At 34.2% G+C, this 22,496-nt stretch overlaps 3 protein-coding genes across 9 annotated transcripts; all 3 read left to right on the top strand.

Moving 5' to 3' along the window:
* The first annotated feature begins 683 nt into the window (after window positions 1-683).
* Window positions 684-5,384, top strand: LOC7496081 (probable ribose-5-phosphate isomerase 3, chloroplastic). 2 transcript variants are annotated; one of them, XM_002307942.4, is made up of 12 exons: window positions 684-828; window positions 1,207-1,823; window positions 1,915-2,055; window positions 2,393-2,529; window positions 3,181-3,252; window positions 3,383-3,463; window positions 3,554-3,583; window positions 3,787-3,873; window positions 4,287-4,347; window positions 4,534-4,609; window positions 4,799-4,872; window positions 5,093-5,384. In XM_002307942.4, the coding sequence occupies exons 2-12, from the start codon at window positions 1,211-1,213 to the stop codon at window positions 5,218-5,220; spliced, it is 1,500 nt and encodes a 499-aa protein (XP_002307978.2). In that variant the 5' UTR covers window positions 684-828; window positions 1,207-1,210; the 3' UTR covers window positions 5,221-5,384. The 2 variants fall into 2 exon arrangements, with proteins under 2 accessions (XP_002307978.2, XP_024459022.1); XM_024603254.2 differs by lacking the exon at window positions 3,787-3,873.
* A 1,806-nt stretch (window positions 5,385-7,190) lies between these two features.
* On the top strand, window positions 7,191-10,817 carry LOC7496082 (uncharacterized). 5 transcript variants are annotated; one of them, XM_024604378.2, is made up of 7 exons: window positions 7,191-7,358; window positions 7,594-7,733; window positions 7,911-8,750; window positions 8,842-9,000; window positions 10,043-10,134; window positions 10,208-10,276; window positions 10,427-10,817. In XM_024604378.2, exons 2-7 carry the CDS (start codon window positions 7,601-7,603, stop codon window positions 10,814-10,816), a joined length of 1,683 nt encoding a protein of 560 aa, XP_024460146.2. In that variant the 5' UTR covers window positions 7,191-7,358; window positions 7,594-7,600; the 3' UTR covers window position 10,817. The 5 variants fall into 5 exon arrangements, with proteins under 5 accessions (XP_024460146.2, XP_024460147.2, XP_024460148.1 ...); XM_024604379.2 differs by having other exon boundaries at window positions 8,857-9,000; XM_024604380.2 differs by having other exon boundaries at window positions 10,464-10,763.
* A 7,228-nt stretch (window positions 10,818-18,045) lies between these two features.
* LOC7496083 (F-box protein At2g26850) lies at window positions 18,046-21,516 on the top strand. Of its 2 annotated transcripts, none has more exons than XM_024604647.2 (5): window positions 18,046-19,147; window positions 19,272-19,351; window positions 19,599-19,771; window positions 19,998-20,072; window positions 20,166-20,267. In XM_024604647.2, exons 1-5 carry the CDS (start codon window positions 18,542-18,544, stop codon window positions 20,264-20,266), a joined length of 1,035 nt encoding a protein of 344 aa, XP_024460415.1. In that variant the 5' UTR covers window positions 18,046-18,541; the 3' UTR covers window position 20,267. The 2 variants fall into 2 exon arrangements, with proteins under 2 accessions (XP_024460415.1, XP_002307980.2); XM_002307944.4 differs by lacking the exon at window positions 20,166-20,267 and adding an exon at window positions 21,045-21,516 and having other exon boundaries at window positions 18,053-19,147.
* The last annotated feature ends 980 nt before the right edge of the window (window positions 21,517-22,496 follow it).

Here is a 22,496-nt window from a genome sequence, read left to right on the forward strand (position 1 = left end):
TAAAAGAATCCTTGAATCAACTTATAAACCATTTCTAGATAAATGACACTAATCATTATATCAGCCCATTTTTAATGTTTAGGAAATATTTATCAAGATTTTTTTTTTCTATCATATTTGGAAACTTATCAATTTTTGTTTGTGCTTTTTTAGGAAATTTACAGGAGAGCATTCTTGGTGGTAAATAGGAAATTTCTTTTATTTTTACCTATGTTTTTTCTATTTTTGTGCATTTATGGAAAATTTTCAAGATTTTGTTTTAAAGTTTTTTTGTGCATATTTGGAAACTTGTCAAGATTTTGTTTGTACATTTTTGGAAATCTATCAAGACCTTTGTTGTGTATTATTGGAAATTTAATCAATATTTTTTGTTGTAATTTAGAAGTTTATCACTATTTTACAGTACATTTTTGGAAATCTATCAAATTCCATACACGAAAATAGATATTATCTCTACAATTCCAACAAATAAATTTTATGGCTCTGCCACAATTTAGTCAAATATAATCTAGTGAGAAAAAAAAATTAGAGTTGGCAAATATTTTAAAAGGAAAATACAGATTATGAAATTTATTTCCTTTTATATTATTTTTTTTTTGAAAAAATGGGAATGTGAAATTGATCCTGCTGTTCATAAACTGATATATAAAAAAATCGATATAGACATGGCTGTCAGCCTGTCACACAAAAAAAAAAAAAAAAAGTATTCACAATTCATAAAACTAGCTCTTTGACAAAAGTCGGCATAAGAAGTCTACATTCATTGTCTGCCTCTGTTTTCGTGAAGAATCCATTTCTCTGCCGACGGCCACACTTCAAAGCTCAAAGGTTCCTCTCTTTCCCTCTCTCTCACACAAACAGATACCCTTTTGAATGCATGATAAAAATTGAGCTCAAATGAACTAAATTAGACTCTAATTCAATGAAAGGATTCAGTCATTAATGCATTAGCAATGTAAAGTTTCGATTTTTTTTAATCTGGGTTTCATTTATTTGCCTATAAGCGTAAAAAATCTACAAATTTTGGTGTTACTAGTCATTTTGTATTTCTAATGATCTTTCTTTTAAACTGATCATTAGTGGAGTAAATAAGTTTTGAGATTGGCCCACTTGATTAAATGCATTCAAAAGTTGATGAATTTGGTGTTTTATGTGACTTGATGGATTGAAGATGTGAATTTAACGTTAGTTTTTGCTGTATGATAGGTAAATGGAAGATGATAGTAAAATGAACGTGATAGTAGATACTAAAGTGAATGTGACAGTAGAGAAAGACATAGAAGGGAGGAATGATAAAATGGTAGTCGATAGTGATGAAGTGATAGTTATTAATATTGACGAGAAAGAGAGTGAAGGAGTTGGGAATGATGATGAAATGAAACCCCCTAGCATTGGAATGGTGTTCAATACCCCAGATGAAGTTCGATCCTATTACGACGAGTATGCTTGTCATGTGGGGTTTAATACGATAAAGAAAAGCACAAAGTCTGGAGATGATGGGAATGTGAAGTATTTTACGCTTGCGTGTTCGCGGTCTGGTAAGGAGTTGCCCTCTGCTAGTCAGACTAACAGGTTTAATTTTCGGAAGAGGTTGCCACCTAGAACGAATTGTAAAGCCAAGTTGAATGTAACCATAGGTCCTGATGGACGAGTGTATGTCTGTCGTGTTATTCTCGAGCATAATCATGAACTGGTTCCGGGTTTACATGGTATGAAAAAGAAGAAATCAAGGGCCCCTCGAGCGAAAAAGGTGGGAACAGGACAAAGCCAAGTGCCACATTCAGTTGTTCATGAAGCTGGGAGTTCTGCAAACCTCAAATCTGGTGAGCATTTTTTTCTTCCTGTAGAGAGAAATGAGAATTTAACATAAAAAATATTGGAAATATGTCATTTAATTGATTCTCTTTTAAACAGATTGTGCCATACCAAGAATTGTCACCGATCCCAGTCAAATAATATTTGGAAGCAGCCATCTTCTCACTAAACGTTCTGTTAATAGGAATGTGTCAAGTGGTTCCAAGAGAAGAAATTCAGTATTTGCAAGCCCTGTGCTTAGTAAGTTTAAAAATCCTTTCTTTCTTGTTGTTTTTTAGATAGCTGTTATGCTTAATCAAGAAGCTGATTAGGCGATGCACTGGAAGTTATATCTGCTGTCAAGTAATTTCAGAATTTTGTTTCCGGGGTGCGTATAACTAGCATATTTTCCAAGTATGGCTTGAGTTGGATTAGTGACATGATGCTATGATACTGCTAGTATTTGGTGCTTTTTGGTGCCTTTGAAACTGCAGCCTTCTTTCATGACTAAAATAGTGTGTTTTTCTTTGGCTTCTTTCCTTCATGTTATGTTAAATATCTTGATTTGTTGAGTACTTACATGTGTGAACACTTGAAGATCAGGAATCAACAGAGCGCATCCTTGCAAGGAAAGCCGTTGAACTTGTGAAGTCTGGAATGGTAATTGGTCTGGGCTCAGGAACCACAATATCTATGGTTATGGAGGAACTTGGTAGACTAATTAGAGAAGGAAAGGTTTGTATCCCATAATAACCCAATGGGACTCTTATTTTTTTTTTGTTTCTTACCTTTTATATTTCTGTGGCTAACATGCTGGAGATCAAATCGATGCTGGTTTTTTTTCTTCTTAGAATTCTTAGACAAAGTCATTGCAAAAGGCTTTTGATGCAAATCCTTGGAAGTTTCCTATGAAAAAGATAGCCTAAAGCCTCAGAGGATTAAATTTAATAAGAATAGTACTTTGAGGTTTAGCTTATATCTAATAGCATTTAAAATGCACACAATATTTTACTTCTAATGTTTAACTGGGCTTGGACTTGACCTGGGATGAGTTTACTCCTTTCCATTTTCACCAATTATTTTCGAAAGAATGTATTCTTCACAAAATATTCAGATCCATAAAATGCGAAAAGCCTACTTAGTTAAATCTAAATTAGTGCTGGAAAATGACAGAGAATGAAGCTATCAATTAAAGGGCTTCCTGATTGGTTGATTCTTGGGCCACTCAAATTCATCCAATGCTCATGTTTTCCCTAGTGTGATGCTGCTCAGCCACTGACTTGAATGCCTTCATGCGCTAGGTTGAAGCTGACCTAAAGTAGATTCCCATGTGTATTGGTTGAGTTGATTTAACTTGAGAATATTTTTTTGGTTTCCTCTCTCCAGTTGAAAGATATCATAGCAGTTGGGGGCAATTATCAATCACGAGTTTTGGCTACACAGTTTGGAGTCACAGTTGTAAGTCTATATTGAGAAAAAATGGTGTTCGTAACAATTTCTTTTTATTAAAAAGCAAAAAAGGTCTCAAAAGTTGTTGATCTCCCTTATGTTTCATTTACATGGCCTGCTTCATGAAATTGGTTCACAGGTTGATTTGAGTGGTGTTAGTAAAATTGACATTGCATTTGACGGGGTTGATGAAGTGGACTTCAATAAAAATCTATTAAAGGTCAGAATGCTTCATCCTTTCATCTGTCTTTTCAGATCTGCATTAAATTATCGTGGAAGTTCCTTCACTAGTTATCCTTTTGCTTTGCAGTGTGGAGGACCTGCACATACCATGCAAAAGGTACGCATAAACATTTCTCTGATGATGCCATAATTTCTTTATTCTGTGTAATTAGACAACTGTGGCATTGGTTTGGTGTGAAAACAGTCAGAGGAAATCCTTAAAATTTATGCCTTATCAAAGTTCTTGAATACTGCAACAGTCAAGTAGTTTTACTCATCTCCCCTATTTTGATTGCCATGATTTTTTTTATTTTTGAACAGGTAATTGATTCTGTGGCAAGTGAATGCATCATACTAGTTGATCAACCGAAGGTTGTTCACCGGCTTGGCAGCGCATTCCCTGTTCCTGTCAGTTGATATTCCTTGTGGTTATTTATTATCAGTACACATTTGAGCTCCTAGTAGTTGATGCTCACTGCTGTTTTCATAGACATCTGAATACCAATTGTCATATGTTTTTGCTACAGCCAGATCAAATGAATATTAAGCATAACTATTAAGACTCAAGAACCCTTCTTTTACAATCACTGCTTACAGTACTCCTAATCTATTGTCCACAATGGATTGCTTGTTAGTTGAAAACAGATAAAAATCATAGGAAAATATTTTGGATTGAAAATATACTATAATAAGAACTTCAGTGCTGATCAGAGGTGACCCATAGAAATTTTTATTGTTACAAAAATGCCCCCTTTTTTCCTTCGCGGCTGCATGTTTGTGATCTTTATGGATATGCTATATACTAACAAGATATGTTTTAGGTCGAAGTTCTTCCTCCTGCCCTCACACCTGTGCTGAAGCGTCTTGCTACTCTTGGAGGAGGTTGGTTTTGACTAATACTGAGTTAAAAGAACACCCAATTTCACACACCAAAAGTTTTTGGACAGACTAGTTTTTTAGTTGAAACACTAAAAGTATACTGTTGGTGTTTTTTGTTTTTCAAGTTTTTTTAGACTCAAGAACCCTTTTCCAAGTTTTTTGTTTAACTGTCTCCTGTTGATGTTTCAGTTCCTGAAATTCGATTTACCTCGAATGAGAATGGTCCATTGTTCACTGATCTTGGGAATATGGTTGTAGATGTGAGGTATGTTAACTTTGTCTTTCCTTTTTGGCCTGAGTCATGATGCAAAAACTTGATAGTCAATTTCTAGAACCCAAGTACCATTAACATTTGTAAAGTGGATCTGAATCGACATCAAAATTGACAGACACGAGCGTTTTACTCATGCTCATGACATTCATGGACCCTAATGTTATCTAATCCTTTTACCAGCTTTCCAAATGGGATACAGAACCCTGCTGAACTTGAGAAGAACATTAAATTGTTACCTGGCGTGGTTGAAAACGGTAAGAACTTGCACTTTGTTTCCGGCATTTCTTTCGAGCATATTTATTTGTTGCATGTATGCCCGACTGAACATGCATGAACTTATGCTGGTAACCTTGACTGACATAATGAAAATACATACTGTACATTCCATTGTAACTAGAATTTGCCGTCAGACACGATACAGAACCTACCCTTCTCCTAGCATGATACTATAAATTCTTACGAGTGAACTTGCAGGTATCGTTACTGGAGTCGCTACAACTGTGCTGGTTGCTGTTAAAGAGAGAGGTGCTGTCAATGTGATGAATTTGGAAGACTATGTGAGAACTGTGCTTGACCGGAGGGATGGAACTTTGACAAGTTAAAATAAGAATTCCCCATATAAAATTTTGCTCTGTACATTAGCAAGGCACAAGTAGAAAGAGAGGGTAATTTATACAACGTGTAGACTGTAATTATCAATTGTTATCCATAAAGATCTGTAAAACCTCATCTTTGTCAATTTAAAGGGTCTCTCAATTTGTTCTTACCAGACAGAATCCTTTAGAGTTTCAATGCTCTTTTTTAATCTTGTACTTTTAAGCATATCACATTTGTTTACCAATTTTAAGATTGATGGTCTGATTAACTAAAAGTATCATGTTTAAATTTAAAAATTAATCAAACAATAATGTTGAACAGTAGGAGACATAAAGAAAAAGCACAAGAAGGTCATAGGATCATAAATCAGAATCTTAACGTGGGATCTAATGACGTGTCCATTCTTCGAAAGATCCATGGTATTCTCGAATTATTATTTTTTCTAGCTTATTACATAGTTATTAAACCAGATTTTCTTATAAAAAATATTATAATTTTTTTTTAAAAAAAAACTGATTAGATCAATTAAAAGTTGATTTTTTAAACCCTCATCCTACTAGGAAACGAGTTGATTAGGTCTTGGATTGACCTATTAAGTTAGATTTAATCACGGTATTTTAAACTATAATTATTTATTTTCCTTTTTTTTTTCTCCTTTCAACCACAATTAAGATTTCGATCTATAATCATAAGACTTTAGATTCACCATTTTCAATGTCCTTTTGCAGTCACTATAATAAGGCTACAGTCTCAATGTCCTTATGCCAGAATCATAAATTTAGAGATTTATGTTCGCAGTCAGAAGAACATATCAACTAAATATAGTTAAGGTTCGAACTCCTCCGATATTTGGATTGTGGGTACTATAAATTTAAAGATTAAAGGCATCAAAGATGGTTGGAGTATGAACTGATTCTCAAGTCCTCCTTTGAGTGCCGCTGTTGTGGCGGGGCAATGATGTGGTATCAGGATAGGACTGACAAGGAATCCAAGGTTCTCCTTATGCTGTATGGATGGCAAAATGCGGCTGCCGGAGCTGGCAGAACCACCTCCGCTGTTAGCAGGATCGTTGGATCTTAACGGAGGTAGGAGGAGATCATCAAAATTCATAGGAAAAATCCATGGGTGGTCAAATTGATCGTTCAATGAACCAGGAAAGGGTGACATACATCCTTCGGCTAACTAGGCAGAATCATCACAGATCTGGAATCTAATTGTCTGCGAATGGTTGAAGATCACACCTCCTAGTAGGATCTAAATATTGCAGTCGTAAGCTCACAGTTCAGAATGCTTGGTCAACATTATGTGTTGATTAAGTCATTTTGAATACAATCTACAATCACAGTTGCTGGTTTTATTACTGAAAATCCTAATGAAGAAGCTGACTATGCTGTGACTAAATTTTGTTGTATAATAAGTTTATCTTAAAATAAATTCTTCTTACCATTTTTTTTTATATATTATAATTTCTCCATTTAATTTTTTTTTAAAAAAACTAATTTAAAAATATATCTTAATCATTAATAACAATTTAAACCTGTTATTGCATATTGGTGGCTTTTTATTGAAATCTTAGTTTAACCTGAGTTTTAAATTAAATAAGATAAAAATTAATCTGATATGACATGATCAACCTAACAAGTTAAATCTTAACTGAATTAACTCGATTAAAATCTAGTTTGATTTTAATTTTTTTAAATAACATAATTTTAATTTATTTTTTAAAATAATATTTTAAATTAATTTAAATGAATATGTCCAACCCATAACACCCATAAGAAGCGAGGTTAATAATTTGGGTGCATGAGGTGCGGCAGACCCCATTGAAGAGCACCACTTCAGACTTTCCATGCATAAAACCTGCTTGGAAACTCGTTCGAAACAATGTTTTTTAAAATTTTGATTTTTTGATTTAATTTTTTTATATTTTTATAATAAATTAATATTAAAAATAATTTTTTTTAAATAAAAAATATTTTAAAAAACAACCTCTACTTTATTCTAAATTACTATTATAACCGGACCGGGTCCAGACACAATCAAACTCGAAGGAACAAATATCATGACATAGGGGGAGAGAAAAGAACGAACCCTAGAGACCGAGTGGAGTAGGATAGATAGAAGAGAGAAAACAAAGACACAGGTTCGTTTCTTCTACCCTCTCTCTCTGCTTGTTTTCGGTTCGATTAGCTTTTGCGTGTAAAATTAGTGGCTTTCGAACCCTAGATTCGCTTTCAATTTTTCTTCTGTTTTCTTTTTTCCCCTTTCTATTGTTAAATTTAGTTATGAAATAGTTAAATTGTTTTAATTATTGCGTTTGATGTGCTTTGTAGTTTTCTTGTTTTGAGTGATTAATTTATGGTGTATTTGTTGTTTAGGGTTTTAATGGATTCCGGCATTCAGTCTCCGCAGTTGGAGAATACTGAAACGAAAGCAACATTTCGTAAGCCTTCAAATGATATGGCTAACAGGAAATATCGACGCCATTCTCCTATGAATGGGTCATCCTTGTCTGATGGTTAGTTTGTTAAACTTTGGTTTTGGATTTCTGGGTTTGTTGTGGTTTTTAGCTTGATTCAAGTTTGGTATGGTTTCGTTAGAATGTTGTTGCTAGACATTTGTTATTGAGTTACAGCATTGTAGTGTAGTGAGGGTTGATTGGTTTTGTTCGGTTGCTTTTTTGTGTAATTTATAGGGAGTCCGAAGCGTGATCAAAGCTCTAGTCCGGTAGTTCAGAGGGATGATCCTGCAAAAGCTTCTCAGAGAAGGAAGGGTGAAGAGAAAGAACTGGATAGGGATTCTGGGCGGAGTCGGTATGAGAAGAATGGAGAATCGTATAGACATTCTGATCGCTATTCTTCCAGGAGCTCTCATGGTTATTCTAGGAATGATGACTATAGTAGACATGACAGGCGTGTAGATGATGGAGACAGGCATCATCAGGTGGTTTCTCATTCTGGCCGGGAGTCAAAGGATGGTGAGCGTGGTAGGTCAAGGGACTATGCTAGAAATTCGGAGAAATATTCTCGTGATAGACATGATGGTTCAGGTCACAGAAACATGGACAAAGAGAGGGAATTATCGGAGCATCAGAAGTTGAAAGATAAGGACTTTTCACCTGATAGAGTTGGATCTGGTAGGAAATATACTAGCATAGTCTCTGAAGAGAAGGATAGGGATTGGCACAGGCGGGACAGAGATGGTCGTGATGAGAAAAGAGATTATCATAGGAGTTCTGGAGATCATAAAAGTGATCGATCATCCTATTACGAGGACACCAGAGGATATCGAAATGACTCTTCTGGAAGGGATCGCCTTAGAGAGTCTTATAAGAATGACCCAAAGGAATTGAATGGCCTGAAGGAAAAGAAGAAACATGATAACTGGGAAACTAGCAGGGATAAGGATCGGTACAGTAAAGCACCAGGGGAGAAGAATGATGATAAATCTGCTTTTGGGAGTGAAAAACCAGAATCTCCTGCCAAAAAGCCAAAATTGTTTAGCTCTAGCAAGGACCCAGATTACAGTGGAGATGGTAATCATTTTGCTTTGTCTGATGTTTTGTTGAGTCACTTTACCTTGTTTGCATACTTGTTTTTACAAGTTGAGATCTATTAATTATGAAGTTTCTACAACTGTAGTTAATCAAAAGCAGTCTTCAAGTTCAATGCTAGCCCAGGAGGTTGATAATAAGGTCAATGTAGGACAAGCACATGCCAATACTTCAGAGGCAGCTAATGATTTAGATGCTGCAAAGGTTGCTGCTATGAAAGCTGCTGAGTTAGGTACACAATACTTCTACATATATGTAATTGATATTTGATATTTTATGACTGTGCCGTGGTTTTGAAGGGTTCTCTTTATATTGCATGCATTACTTCTTGGGTTGTCTGGCCCCATGATATGAAATAAGAAGATTTCTCAAGTGCCTCAGTCTTATAGTATGAATCATTCACGTACAGAGTGTATACTTCAAGAGGGATTTAGCTTGCAGTCTCATGCTCTTTTATGAATCCGAGGGAATGGAAACTTATTTTGTACAAGATCCAACTCATGTTTGGGGCCTCGACACATCTTTATAGAAATTGGTACATGTTGGCTGGTATTGATTGGGTTGATCCATTACTCCTGTTGTTTTCAGATATGTTTTTGTAAATGCAAAGTGAGCACAGGTTAGAATCCATTTAGGTATATTTTGGTGGTTGAAGGAGGAATACAGCAACATGATTTCCGGTATCAAGAGATAAAGGCTTCTCTTGCCTCCTGTGGGATAATTGACTTGGCATTTTGCGTTTCCAGCTCACGAGGAAGTTTTTTCATAGATGGGAATGTTTTGGGTTATGTTGATTCTTTTTTTGTTTGTAGTTTTTTTAGTCACATTAAATGAGTGGCATCTTAGTAGTGCCTTTTTGTAGAGTTAGTTTTACTTATACTAATTATACCTCCTAGCACCCATGCTGCTACTATTGTTTTTTTTTGCACACTTTTTTTTTCCTTTTTATCTTTCTCAGTGCCCTTCATTTCCTCTTTTCTCGAGTTCACCATTATATATTCACCCTTCATTTGCACCATCTTCACTTATGCCAAGCAGGCCATTATGATAGAGCTGAATGAATGGAGTGTTTGGTGAGCTACATCTAGCTTCATGCATCGTTATATTTGAGAGGAATGTATGTTTTATTTCTGTGTGACACGAATGGATGGATCTGTCTCCATTGCTTGATGCCCATGGGTGCTATAGATGTTATTCAAATCAAATGATGCACTGACAGTCTTTTATCTCCTTGAACTTGTTTCAATTGAAAGTTTTTTTCATGCATGATACAGTTAACAAGAACCTAGTTGGAGTGGGTTTTATGTCTACTGAGCAAAAGAAGAAGCTGCTTTGGGGGAGTAAGAAGAGTGCTGCTCCAGAAGAGGTATCTCCTTTATTCTGCTTGTGTTGGCTGCTTCTTTCTACTTACCTGTTGAACACCCTCACTCTTTTTACAGACTGGTCGCCGGTGGGATACTGTTATGTTTGGCGATCGTGAAAGGCAAGAAAAGTTCAACAAACTCATGGTAATTCTCATTTCGTTTTTTCATGGTTCTTTCTATCTGTTCTAAAGTGGTTCTGCTGTCAGGTTGGTTAAGAATGTTTTATAGAAAGGATCCATTGTTGCTTGTGCATGTTTCCATTCTCAATTAGTTCACCTACTAACACAGTTTCAGAGTCTGAGTTTGCCTTGGTGCCTATGGCCAATTGTAGGGTGTAAAAGGAGATGTGAAGGTGGAGCCCCAACCCGACAGTCAAGATGCAGAGAAACAGAAGGAACTCCAGATGGATCTAGAAAAACAGTATACTGCTGGGCTTCGACGAAGAGATGGCCGCACTGTTGGATTGGGTCTTTGAGCATCTGTTTAAGATCTCACAAAACACTGTTTCCAGATATTTTGTTGCACTTTTGTGCAAGAATCACATTTTCTGTAACTATATGCGCTTGCCATGTTTGCCCTTGGACATCTCGCATTTTGTCTAAAGAACGGTCTCGCTTTAGAGATTTTTTTATCCTGATTGTGCTGAAGTGTTTATGTTTGTTGCAATTTTGCATGGTTACATGAATATCGCCACTGTCTCAAGTACCATGGGTTGGTTTAAGCCCCCCGTATCATACACAGATGAGTAAATCTCATGAATTTTTATAGTTGTGATATGGATGATCTGTTTTTAATCCAATCTCACAAGGAGAATAAGGTGCAAGGTGCTCCAAAACGAGAAGTAGACATAGACTTCATTCTTGAACGACCAAGCAGGAATCTAAATTACTTCCTGACGCAAATGCTGGCAGATCTGAAATAGACAGAAACAAAGAATGGAACAAAGAATGTTGGTCGATGGATTTCGGGTCACAAACAAGAAGAAGTTCGGTGTCCTCAAACTTCGTAGAAATCGATCATGATGAAGATGTAATGAAAAAAACAGATCTAAATGACTCAGATTCCAGTTACTTCAGAATTGTAGCCCAGCTGAAGTGAGTGTATCGTTATGTCAGGATGTGATGGATACTTGGTGTGGCAACGGTGGCAACAAGGTGAAAGAAACAAGACTCTCTCGAAGTCTATTTGGTGTCGCTATAGAGGAGCTAGCGTCACCTTCGCCCAATTTCTAGCAAAACTTAAAACTTCATTGTTTTGAGTATTTTGAAGTTGGATTAGCCACTGAGAAACTAGAACACCTCTTGCCTGTACCAATCATTTCTATCTTCAGGGGAAGAACATTGCTCATGTGGATTAACAAGTGGGGTTTAGGTGGGATTGGCACTAAAATGTCGCACCCCACCCATTCATCAGCCAGCCTAAACCACAATTGTTGCCACCTTTCTTATCCTAAAAGTTGAAGCACCCGACCTGATCTTTAAAGCCAGCATCATTGGTTCTATTCTAGCCCCCTGCCATACTAGCACAAAAAGATTAAGTCCCCCTTCTCATTTGAGCCATCGCTTCTCTTTGCTTTTCTTTTCTTTAGTGGACACCATTGTAATTATCTTGAAAGTTGAAACCAAGGTCATCAAAAACTATTTTTTTACACGACATGAAAAATACAATGTAAACTCGGGTCGTAAAATCATAAAATCGTAAGTAAGTTTTTGTTTTTCATACATTAATAAGCGATTTCATCAATAAAGATGTGACGTATTTGTTCTTGCATTATAAAATCCTACCATGCAAGATCCAAGGGAAAAAGTTGGAAGTGGTTGGTAAGACTTTGCGACCAAGAAAAAACATTGAAAACAATTATGTCTTCACAATCATGCTTTCTTGTTGGCTAACACAAGTTCCAATACTCACTCCAAATGCATGACCATTTGTATTGTTTTAGCTTATTTAATGTCTTTTGCCTTGATTACATCACTTTTAAATATTGTTATGCTTTCATAAGCTTTAAATATTGTTTGTTATTCACCATGAATATCAACAAGTGAATCAACAATGAAATGTATGCTTTATATGAATTAAAACGAATGAATCAAGCAATTCAAAGTAAGAGTTTTTTTTTAATCATGGTGGATCAAACTTTAGAGTATGGTCCATCACTTTTATCCATAAAAATATCTCAATAGAATAAGAATTTTTAAAATTCTATCTCATAATACATAATTTTTTATTTATTAAGAATGGTTTAAGCAAGACTATGTTTCCTTCTTCCTTACACTATTGAATATTGATTGAAGAAATAATTCATGGATACAAACGCTTGTGGGGCTCATGCGTTAATGAGGAAACAAAATGGTATGCAATGAGGAAAATAAGAATTTAAAATTTAAAATTATTGTAAAATCATACAATCAATAATAAAATTGTGATTTTACCCAATTTTACATGATTTTAGTTTTATTTTATTGTTTTTTTATTTTTATATAATTTTGCATAATAAATCTATATTAACTCTTAAATTATACAATTTTAGAATTTAATTAAAGATTTTAATAACCTTAATTGAAACCATGATATCACATCCTCATAATGGTGAATTTCTATTGTACTTTCACTTTTGAATGAGAATAGTACGAGGAGAGTTGAGGTAGTTGATGAAGCATAATTCATAAGAAAGCATGAAAGATTTGGAGGATACCATCCCATCACTTTTATGGGCTAGACAAGGATTCTACTACAGCCACCTTTAAGAGCATCATACCTAGCTACATCTCAAATTCTAAACTCTAGTAATTAGATACTGTTTTAGAACAAAATAAAAATAAAAATAGTGGGAATAAAGGGGACGTAGTTTCATGTATTTTTTGTTTTTAAAATAAAAAAATTCATTATAAAACTATTCCCGATATATATTTATTTTATATTATTATCTCTTTAACAAAATACGATTTTATCTCTTCTATATATGTTTGTTTTGTTCTGGAATATTAACCAGATATAACCTAAAAAAACTAGAAAAAATATAATATTTTAGCACTTAATATGATGTGGGTGCCTCACTCACATGAACTCTATTACAATTTTTGTCTTCCAAAGTTAAAATGGCCATTTAATATTTTTAAAAACGTTGATAGGCAGTGGAGGAATGGTAAATGTGTTAATGAAAAAAAAGAAAAAAAGAAAAGGAAAAAGGATAGCTAAGCTAGGCTAGAACAACTTTGTCCATGTTCCTTTCATTTGGCAGAAGAGGGCACTCATAAATCTTTTGCTTACTTCAGCAACTTTTAGCATAAAGTCACTCATAGTGTTTGGGTGAATAATTAATGTAAGTGGGGGACATACTTTGCATAATTGTATGAATTGATAGTACTGAAATGTGGTAAAGAAAAATAAAAAAAAAGCTTCCATTGTAATATCATTTTGAACTATGATAATTATAATTAATTAAACATAATCCACTATCTTTTATTAAACTTGACGTGATTTAAGGTTCAAATCACAAGTTATACAATTTAAAGTTTAAACTAGATTAATTTATTTAATTTTTTCAATAATTAACTTGAAGTTGACTTGATCCACTGGCTAAACCGGGATAGTTTTTATAACCATGCTTCATATATTATACGTTTCACAAATGTTTTTGCAGACCTAGCATGAGAGATAAATAATATGAAAAAGAAAGTGATTATTTTTTCATTGATTTTACATTTATTATGCTATTCATATAAAACTTAACTAATCAATATAAATTTCTAGAAAAAAATGACATTTGAAAATCATTACAAAATACAAAATATTACATTTCACATGTGATAAAATCTGTTTGCATGTCTGGCTACCTAGATTACTTGATTCATATCATATTTGTGAAGTGGGTGACACCAAGAAAAGTCTTGTAACAAACTCAAGTTAATAATAACAATAATTTGAATTAAAATAAATTGACTCACAAAGACCTAATTGAAAAAAAAGATAAAAGATATTTCTTTGGGCATATTTGAGGTTGCAACCTCCATAAAAATATATTTGAGGCTGTCCAATTCTCCAAATGACTTAATAAAAAATCTGAATAAATTTTTCCATGATTTTCTCATAATCCCAAAATTCTACTTAGCTAATACTTAAATAGAAAATAAATTAAAAATAAAATTTAAAATATTCTAATATAATACCTTTGAATTTAAATAAGAATAAATCAAGGCTAGGAGTAAATCTTGTTGATGTATCAATGATTAACTTTGAATTTGAATAGGAGTAATTCTTGCTAAGTGTCAAGCCTCGTAGGATCGTTACAAGTCTCGAGCATGTCTGCATATTGAACTATCATGAAAGAAAAAGTTTCGCACAACCTTTCTCATAAAAATCTCTAGTTAGGTTGTCAAAAATTTTTTTTTTGATATGACACAAAATACAATGTAAATTTGGATCGTAAAATCGTAAGTAAATTTTTTAACTAGTTATATAAACAATTTCAGTCAAGTAGTAAATAATATTATAATACAATTAAGATAAAAGTGAAATAAACAATACAACAGTTCAGGCACCTTAAAACACATAATTAAAATAAAAACAATTAAGCTTTAGAGATTCAAATTGATTTCAATCATGTTAACTTTAACAATAAAGAGTGATCGGAGGAAGTATAACAAGATATTTAGATATAATTTATTCATTTAAAAATAAAATCAGAATTTTAGAGACTCGAGAGAGAATACGAGTTAAAACATAAACAAAAAAGAAAAACTTGCATACCAACTCACTAGCAACAACCCTTAGACTTGTCTTTTACCAAGATTGTCGAGTGTTTTGAGAGAGAGAGAGAGAGAGGAGTAGGCTAGGTTATGTTCTTGGTTTAATTTGAGAGAAATGAGAGTTAATTAAGGTAGTATGTGCACTCTATCAAAACTCGTAAAATCAGTGCAAAATCATGAGTTTGCATGATTTTATCGAGTTTACCCAAGTCGAGTATGATATTATTGATTTTTGAGTTTTAGTTTGATTTTACATGTTAAATACAAATTAACTCATAAATCATACGACTTTACGAGTCATCATTTTGACAACCTTGGTCTCTAGCATATGAAAAATGAGTGGATTGCAATATATTCAAAGCTTATGTGAGTGCACACAATCTAGTTGGATATAAATTTGTCCAAATGTATATGTTTTTATTCGAGTTCTTTCACTTATCTTATCTTAAGATGGGATACATGTCTTCATTAAAAAAATTCTTTTTTCCTATACAATTATAGGATTCGAACCTAATAATATATATGTTCTTATTATATTATTTGTGTTGAAAATATTTTAAAATAATTTTTGTTTTAATTTTTAACATCAGTATATCAAAATCACTGAAAAAAAATAAATTTTAATATTCTAAACACACTCTTAAAAATCACCTCCGCACTCTCCAAACTCATTACATCTAAAAAAAAGATTAAAGCCTAATTTTCTAAACAAGGAAATTTGGAGTTGAAGATTGGAGCTAATAAAATAATAAAAAAGCATCAAAATCATGATCGCAATATGCAGATACATGGAATCTCAATTAAAATGATGATGATGATGCAGAAAGTTTGAGGCCCCACATGATCCTAAAACCCAACCTTCATTTGCTTGCAATGTAGCTAGCGCATCTTTCATTGATTGATGGAAAAGCTCCACTCAGCTGCCTTCAAAAGGAGCCATATTTTTAGCCCCCCCTTCCCTTCCTTTTCCATTTCTTTATCCTTCTTTCTGGATTCCATTTTGTAATGTTGACATCACACTAATTCTAAACCTTGTAATGTTGGGTTTCTTATGCTTAAGATGGTGGTCTACTTGAGTTCATGGTTTACTTGTGAATCCAAGATTTGGAGGGAGCATCCAAATCAAAATGATTCTTCTCATTGACCAATTTTCCATTAAAGACCCCCCACTATCCCTTAATTCATGCAAACTATATATTATACATATCCTTCTATCCCTTCTTCTTTCAAGAAAACGGGACAAAACCAATACACCAATAGTGCGTACTTTTATAAAACCTGGAAGATCGGCGGGTCGACTCAAAATCTAGTATGGATTAGATTTATAAAAAAAATAGAAGTTACTCCACTTGATCAAAAAGTTGAGTTAACCCGTGTTTGACTCGGTTAATTTTTTTAAATACTTTTTTAGATAACATTGCCGTTCCATGAATTATACTTTATGTAAAGTCAACATGCTTGATCCGTCATCTAAGACCTTGAACCAGTCAACCCTGAGACAGGTTTAGTAGCTAAGGGCATATCTATTTTGTGGTGCAAAATCTTCGGATTAATTTCCTAACCTAGTACACATAGGATAAGAGGAGTGGTCCCTTACATTTAAGGAACCGAATGGTCAGTCTCATGAAACAAAATATCAAAGGTTGTCATTAATTAGCTCAACAACCAGTAATGGAAGATCACCAAAATCTTCAAATCTCACTTGAAAACTCTGCAAGAATATCCCTATCTCTCTTACCTGCCTTGGCCTCTCATTCAAAGGATAATTATGCATTCTTTCTGAGAGTGAATTCGACAGATAGATTATTTTGTGGCTCCATTTTCTATATAAATCATAATCAACAAGTACTAATTAAGATAATTATAGCCTATGCAAGATATATCCTTTTTAAGAAAATAAAGAAATTAGTCTAATAATCTCCGTGGACATTAATTTTAAATAAACTACGTAAAAATATGCAAAATGGGAATTGTATTGATGGTTGTCATCAAACCTCTCAAATCTTTGTGGATTGAATTAACAAATATATAACCCAACCTTTTTAGATAATTAGCTTCGTAATAAAAATAATCAAGATCATAATGCTTTTTAAGTATTTTTTTTACTTTTAAAAAAATCAAAATATTTTTTTAAAATTATTTTATTTTATTTTTAATATGTCAATTTAATATTTTTTAAATAAAATATATTAAAAAATAGAAGCTACCGTACTCCAAACATTTTAAGAGTTATAGGTGAATTAATAATATCCTCAAAACCTAGAAGATTTTTTTTTGCACCTCAACAAAGTAATGTTGTAGACTTTGTAGTAGCATATACATGTATATATACTGTCACCTTCTCGTTCTTTAATTAGGACACGATTTCATGAATCCTGTCATAGAAATTTACGTGGTCTGCACGATCTGGTGTGGCTGTTGTGTGTTTGGTGGGAGTTAGGTTAAGGTTCTTGTTGGCTTTTATTATACAGTGACAAATCATGATAATTATAATGTCTTGTTGTTTGAGTTTGTGATTGGGGTTGCAGGGAAAATATTTTTTATTTAAAAATATATTAAAACAATATATTTTTTTATTTTTTAAAAATTAGTATATCAAAATAATCTAAAAAATAAAATTTTTTTAATAATTTTTTTTTTAAAAATATAGTTTATACTGTGTTTCCTAACATACTGGCCATAAAAATAGATGTAAGACCATGTCAGGACTGACGAGCTTGATTCGATCCGAGTCTTACTTTAAAACTTGGATGATAATGTGTTACCACACATGTATTTACGACCCAATTTCGAGAAGTTTCTTTCTTTCCCTTTGCTGTTGTGAGATAAAAGTTTGATTGAACTAAAAAGGACCCACTTCAAGTTCATCCTAATCTTCATCAATCATGGAGTTTTCCCTACTTTTGTTGATGTTCCTTTCTTTCTCTTCTCAATAATTGGATAAGCAAACCTAAGCTGTGAAGTTTTGACAAACGAAAAGTGTAGTTTTTATCGGAAAAAAATTAAAAATCATAACTTTTTCTTGAATTTGAATTTTATCATAGTTTAATATGAAAAACATATAAAAATCAATCAACTTTTAAACTATTTTTAAACTAAAAGCATCTCCAACAATACTATAGCACAATGACAAATGGAGTCCAAGAGAAGAGAGAGATGATGCAGGGGTTGACTGTAATTTTTCTTTTGAACTACAGAAATGTAGGGAAGTCAAGCAAGAGGCCTTGGAACACACATAGGCGTAGGGTCCCATAAATAGGAATTCACTGTATGTAGATGCCAAAACATAGCATGTTTAAGAAGCAAAGCAACCTCTGCTGGCTGTTATTTTATCCGTAGTGGTGTTATAACTTGTAACTGCCAACAATCAAAGCACTGTCGGTTGTGTTATCTTAAATTCGCTCCTTTATTTTAATATTTGCCTCGATTTTACCAAGCTATGGCCACCCTTTCTTAAATCTAAAGTCTATTGGTCGATTTCACTTTGCTTGTGTATTTATATCACTACTCTTCTATGGTTATTAGCCTTTGGCTTCTCCTAGCTATCATAGATTGTCAATTTACATGGTAGGAGAACAAGTTTTGAACCACCCCCATTTGATAATTTCCTCACATTCAATGCTTTGCTAATTGATTTCTTGCTTTTCGTTTATTTTCTCCAATGAGGAGTGAGGGGAGGATGTTGTCGTTGGGACCTCGGTTTTGGGGGGAGTTTTCTAGTTTTCTTGTTTCATGGTTCAATAAAGGAAGGTTTGTTGTTAGTTTGTTTCAAGTTCCTATGAAAATGCCACGGAAGAAGGTGAATCTTGGTTCAAGAGTTCAAGAGATTGTGGAGGAGGAGGAGGAGGAGGAGCCTTCTCTTCTGGATTTGCCTGAGTTGGCTTTGGAACGCATCCTCGAGAGGCTTTCACCTGCTGGATTGTGCAGCATGGCTGGAGTTTGTAGCTCTTTAAGGGATAGGTGTAGAAGTGATCACTTATGGGAGAAACACTTGAAGCAGAAATGGGGTAGAGTGATTGGTGAGTCTGCTTATAAGGAATGGCAATGGCATATAGCCTCAAGTAAGAGGCCGAGCCTTTTAGATAAAAGAAATCAAAAGGGTTTCATGGGATCTCTTATTAGTATGTGGCCTTTTTGTTGGTTTAAACCCAAGTGTGAAAGTAGAAGTAAGCCAACAACTTGTTTACCAGTTGATTCAATCATGGCTTTGTATCTCTCTCTTGAAAGTGGCAAGTTTTGGTTTCCAGCTCAGGTTTATAACCGTGAGGTAAGGGTTGCAAAAGACCTATTCTTGGTATCAATTTTGCATCTTCAAATTCCTGATATCAATTTCTCTTAATTAATTTTGTTTTTGGCAAATCCAATGAGATTTTGTTCATGTCTGGTTTCAGAACGGACATGTTGGATTTATGCTGTCATGTTATGATGCACAACTCAGCTATGATTCCAAGACAGACACCTTTCAGGCAAGGTATGGAAAGAGAGAACTCGGAATCTGAAACGTTGTATCTGTTGTAATGAGCCTTAAATCAGCATTTGGAGATTTTAACCTGTGCCAAACCTTTTCCTACACATTGAATTATAGCTGTTAATATAGCTGGAAAAATCTTAGTTCCAGAAGAGAAGTAATCTATGCTGAAATTGTTCATTCCTACTTGATCAGATCATCTGCAAGACAGGGCCCTGTGCTGAAATCATAGTGTATTTTTTAATTGCAGGTATTCTCCTTTTGCGCGGCAAACAATAGAGCAAAGCATACACTGGGAAAGGCTAAGAGCACCACCAGTTGATACTCCTGCACATGTTCTTCATACTTCTGATTGTTTGAATGACTTGAAACCCGGTGATCACATCGAGATCCAATGGAGGAGAAGCAAAGAATTCCCTTATGGTATGCTCTCAATCCTAAAATTTACCGCCTTCGGAATCGATCGATCGAGTTTCTACCTTCTACATTATTTTTCTAGAACCATGTTTCAACCCCTTTTTGAGATTTTTGGAATATCTGCAAAATTTTCTACTTGTAGTTTCTGCATCTGAGTTTCTGTCTTCATGTTTTGGTCATGAAATCCTGTGTTTGTGGATATCATTGAAATGATCTTTTGCTAAATGAGCAGGTTGGTGGTATGCTGTTGTGGGGCATCAGGAATTATGTGATGGGAATGAGAATCGATGCCGTTGTCGACACAACGGTGAGTAACTCACCACAGACTGCAAAATTATCCTTTTATCAATCTTTTTCCCCCCCTCTGACATGGAAAAACCTACTCTTATCATTTTTTAAGTGACAGAACTAGCCTGGAGCGTGAGAAACTACTATGTCTACGTACTTTTTTTTTTGTTGCTTTCGTCCTGTTTAATAAAGAACAAATGCTTTAAGAATTAAATATCTTTCTTATTCTCGCTATGTTGGGAACTTGTCCTGTCATTACTCAACTTTGTCTGGCAAGTGAGCTTGAATGGTTCAGGCTAGCTCAACACCAGTTAGGCCACTTCTAAAATGTTAACTTTTCTTCCAAAGTGAGCGACAAAACATGTGCATGATGCATTATCGATTCCCCACTTTCTTCATTAACTTTAATGGCTCACCCCTTCACCCATCAATCTCTATCCAGCATCTTTTCTTGATGAATTCAAGAAGCCAATTCAACAATGACATATCGTAGATCGAATTACGCAATCCAAAATATGCTGCAGAACCAACGAGCATAGCAAACAAAAACAGCTGGTCTTTGATTTGCAGACAACATCAACACATAAAACAGACCTTTCAAGTGGAATAAAACTTGTCAGCATTATCAATTAATCCAAGGACTCACTTAGTCATAGATCTTGTTGGAAGCAGAGGATGCAAATTTAAAGACATAATTAAGTATGATGGCACTACTACAGCCCTGGTTAGTTGTCATAATTGTGTCTAGCTTATAGTTAGTTCTGGCTCACTGAACAAATTGCTGCTCAGAAAGCAAGAGCGAGGCACATCACGCTGACATCTTGCTGTGTACCTAGTTTAATGAACCCCATCGCAGGGTGCATGTGAATCTGAATATTTTGGTTTCTTTACATGTTGATGCCATTCATGTGTGCACAGCATCTTTTACTTTAGGCACACATATCATGTTGCAGCACTTGCTTTATTTGCTAACATGAAATCTTGCTAACAGATACAGTAGTGTTGGAGTTCAGGCAATACACTCCTGGATCTCGATGGAGACAGACGATAATAAACAGGAAGGACCACAGGGAAGTAGGAAACGAAGCTGATGGTTTTTATGGAGGAATTAGAAAGCTTTGCAAGGCTGAAGAAATCTCAAAATGGAAGCAGCTATGGCCGAACCAAATCGTCGATTAGTATGGTTTTTATGGACCCTTTCCCTTCCACTCTCACAACATCCCCGTGTACATAGCTCCCTTCTTTTTTACTCTCTTGGTGTATGATTTAGAGAGTTCAAAGTCATAGAAATGCTCCTAGAAAGTTGAACGTTCGGCTTCGGAGTTTTTGCGAAGCTTGCCACGGTCTAAGAATAGTGTAGCCATAAATGTGTATAATAATTTTGTAAGGAATATATATATACACATCACTAATGAGTCTTGTGCAGGGAAAATATGATCAGTTTTCTGTTCTCAGTTGATACATTTCTGAGTCTTCAGTAGTTAGTTCATTTTGAAAGCACAGCAATTTTCAACTTTCATGCACCGTTATAAAACCAGCTGACTTGGCGACTCAGACCTAGGACCCAAATCAGTATGGGTTGAAGAAAAATGAGGGAAGAACATGACCCGGGTAAAACCCGGTCAAATCTCCTAACATGTAACCCATGTCTTGCTACAATTCAAGTTTTAAAACTATGCTTTTATGTAATATATTTTAGATTATGCTTCTTATGACTCTGATAATTACATTAAATTAGTGCCAAATGTCGAGGCGTGGTGCGACGTCGAGAATAGCGGGTCTGCCTCCTGAAAGGTGTGTTGAAAATAGAGTTTGAGGGTAATCAGAAAATTATAATTATGAGTTCAGAACTCGTTACATAGTAGTATAGTTATGAGAAAACCTATGGTATGCGAGAGTGAGTAACGGACTGGTTGTGCAAAAAAAAGACGCACCACTTCCACTGCACTCCATCTAAGGTAAGCTACATTATTGTTTGATTATTTTTCTAGGTTGTGTTTCTATTCATTGGTCTTTTTCTAAGGTTTAAGGCGGATCTTTCTTCGTGAGAGAGTCTCTACCTTATTATGTGAAATCCTAACCGTTCTAAGGTCTAAATTTTAGTATCACATTTATTTTCTAAATATAACTAATTCCTAACGTTTCGAATAAAATAATTGTTATAGTTTTTTGTATTTTAACTAAACCCTAATGAATAATAAAAAACTGGTTACAATATCTATTTTTACATTTTTTAACAAATATGATAAAAATGTGATTTTATCTTTTTTTGAAAATATACATGAAAAAATTTTAGAATTTGGTTGTATGCATGAAAACAAAATTTTTTTTTGTGTTTTTTTTAAGTTTTTGATTTTTTTAAAAAAAGTTTCTTTCAATTGCATCTTTTATGGTCTAAATATATGAAATTAAGCTTCAAATTAAAACAAGGAGAAAATACATG

This window comes from Populus trichocarpa, chromosome 6 (assembly GCF_000002775.5).
Source record: "Populus trichocarpa isolate Nisqually-1 chromosome 6, P.trichocarpa_v4.1, whole genome shotgun sequence".
NCBI lineage: Eukaryota > Viridiplantae > Streptophyta > Magnoliopsida > Malpighiales > Salicaceae > Populus > Populus trichocarpa.

Coding starts and splice junctions, on each gene's coding strand:
- LOC7496081 (XM_002307942.4), top strand. CDS start 1,211: ATGGAAGATGATAGTAAAATGAACGTGATAGTAGATACTAAAGTGAAT. Junction 1,824..1,914: donor TTCTGCAAACCTCAAATCTG/GTGAGCATTTTT, acceptor TCTTTTAAACAG/ATTGTGCCATACCAAGAATT. Junction 3,253..3,382: donor CACAGTTTGGAGTCACAGTT/GTAAGTCTATAT, acceptor ATTGGTTCACAG/GTTGATTTGAGTGGTGTTAG.
- LOC7496082 (XM_024604378.2), top strand. CDS start 7,601: ATGGATTCCGGCATTCAGTCTCCGCAGTTGGAGAATACTGAAACGAAA. Junction 8,751..8,841: donor CCCAGATTACAGTGGAGATG/GTAATCATTTTG, acceptor TTAATTATGAAG/TTTCTACAACTGTAGTTAAT. Junction 9,001..10,042: donor TATGAAAGCTGCTGAGTTAG/GTACACAATACT, acceptor TGCATGATACAG/TTAACAAGAACCTAGTTGGA.
- LOC7496083 (XM_002307944.4), top strand. CDS start 18,542: ATGAGGAGTGAGGGGAGGATGTTGTCGTTGGGACCTCGGTTTTGGGGG. Junction 19,772..19,997: donor AAGCAAAGAATTCCCTTATG/GTATGCTCTCAA, acceptor CTAAATGAGCAG/GTTGGTGGTATGCTGTTGTG. Junction 20,073..21,044: donor ATGCCGTTGTCGACACAACG/GTGAGTAACTCA, acceptor TCTTGCTAACAG/ATACAGTAGTGTTGGAGTTC.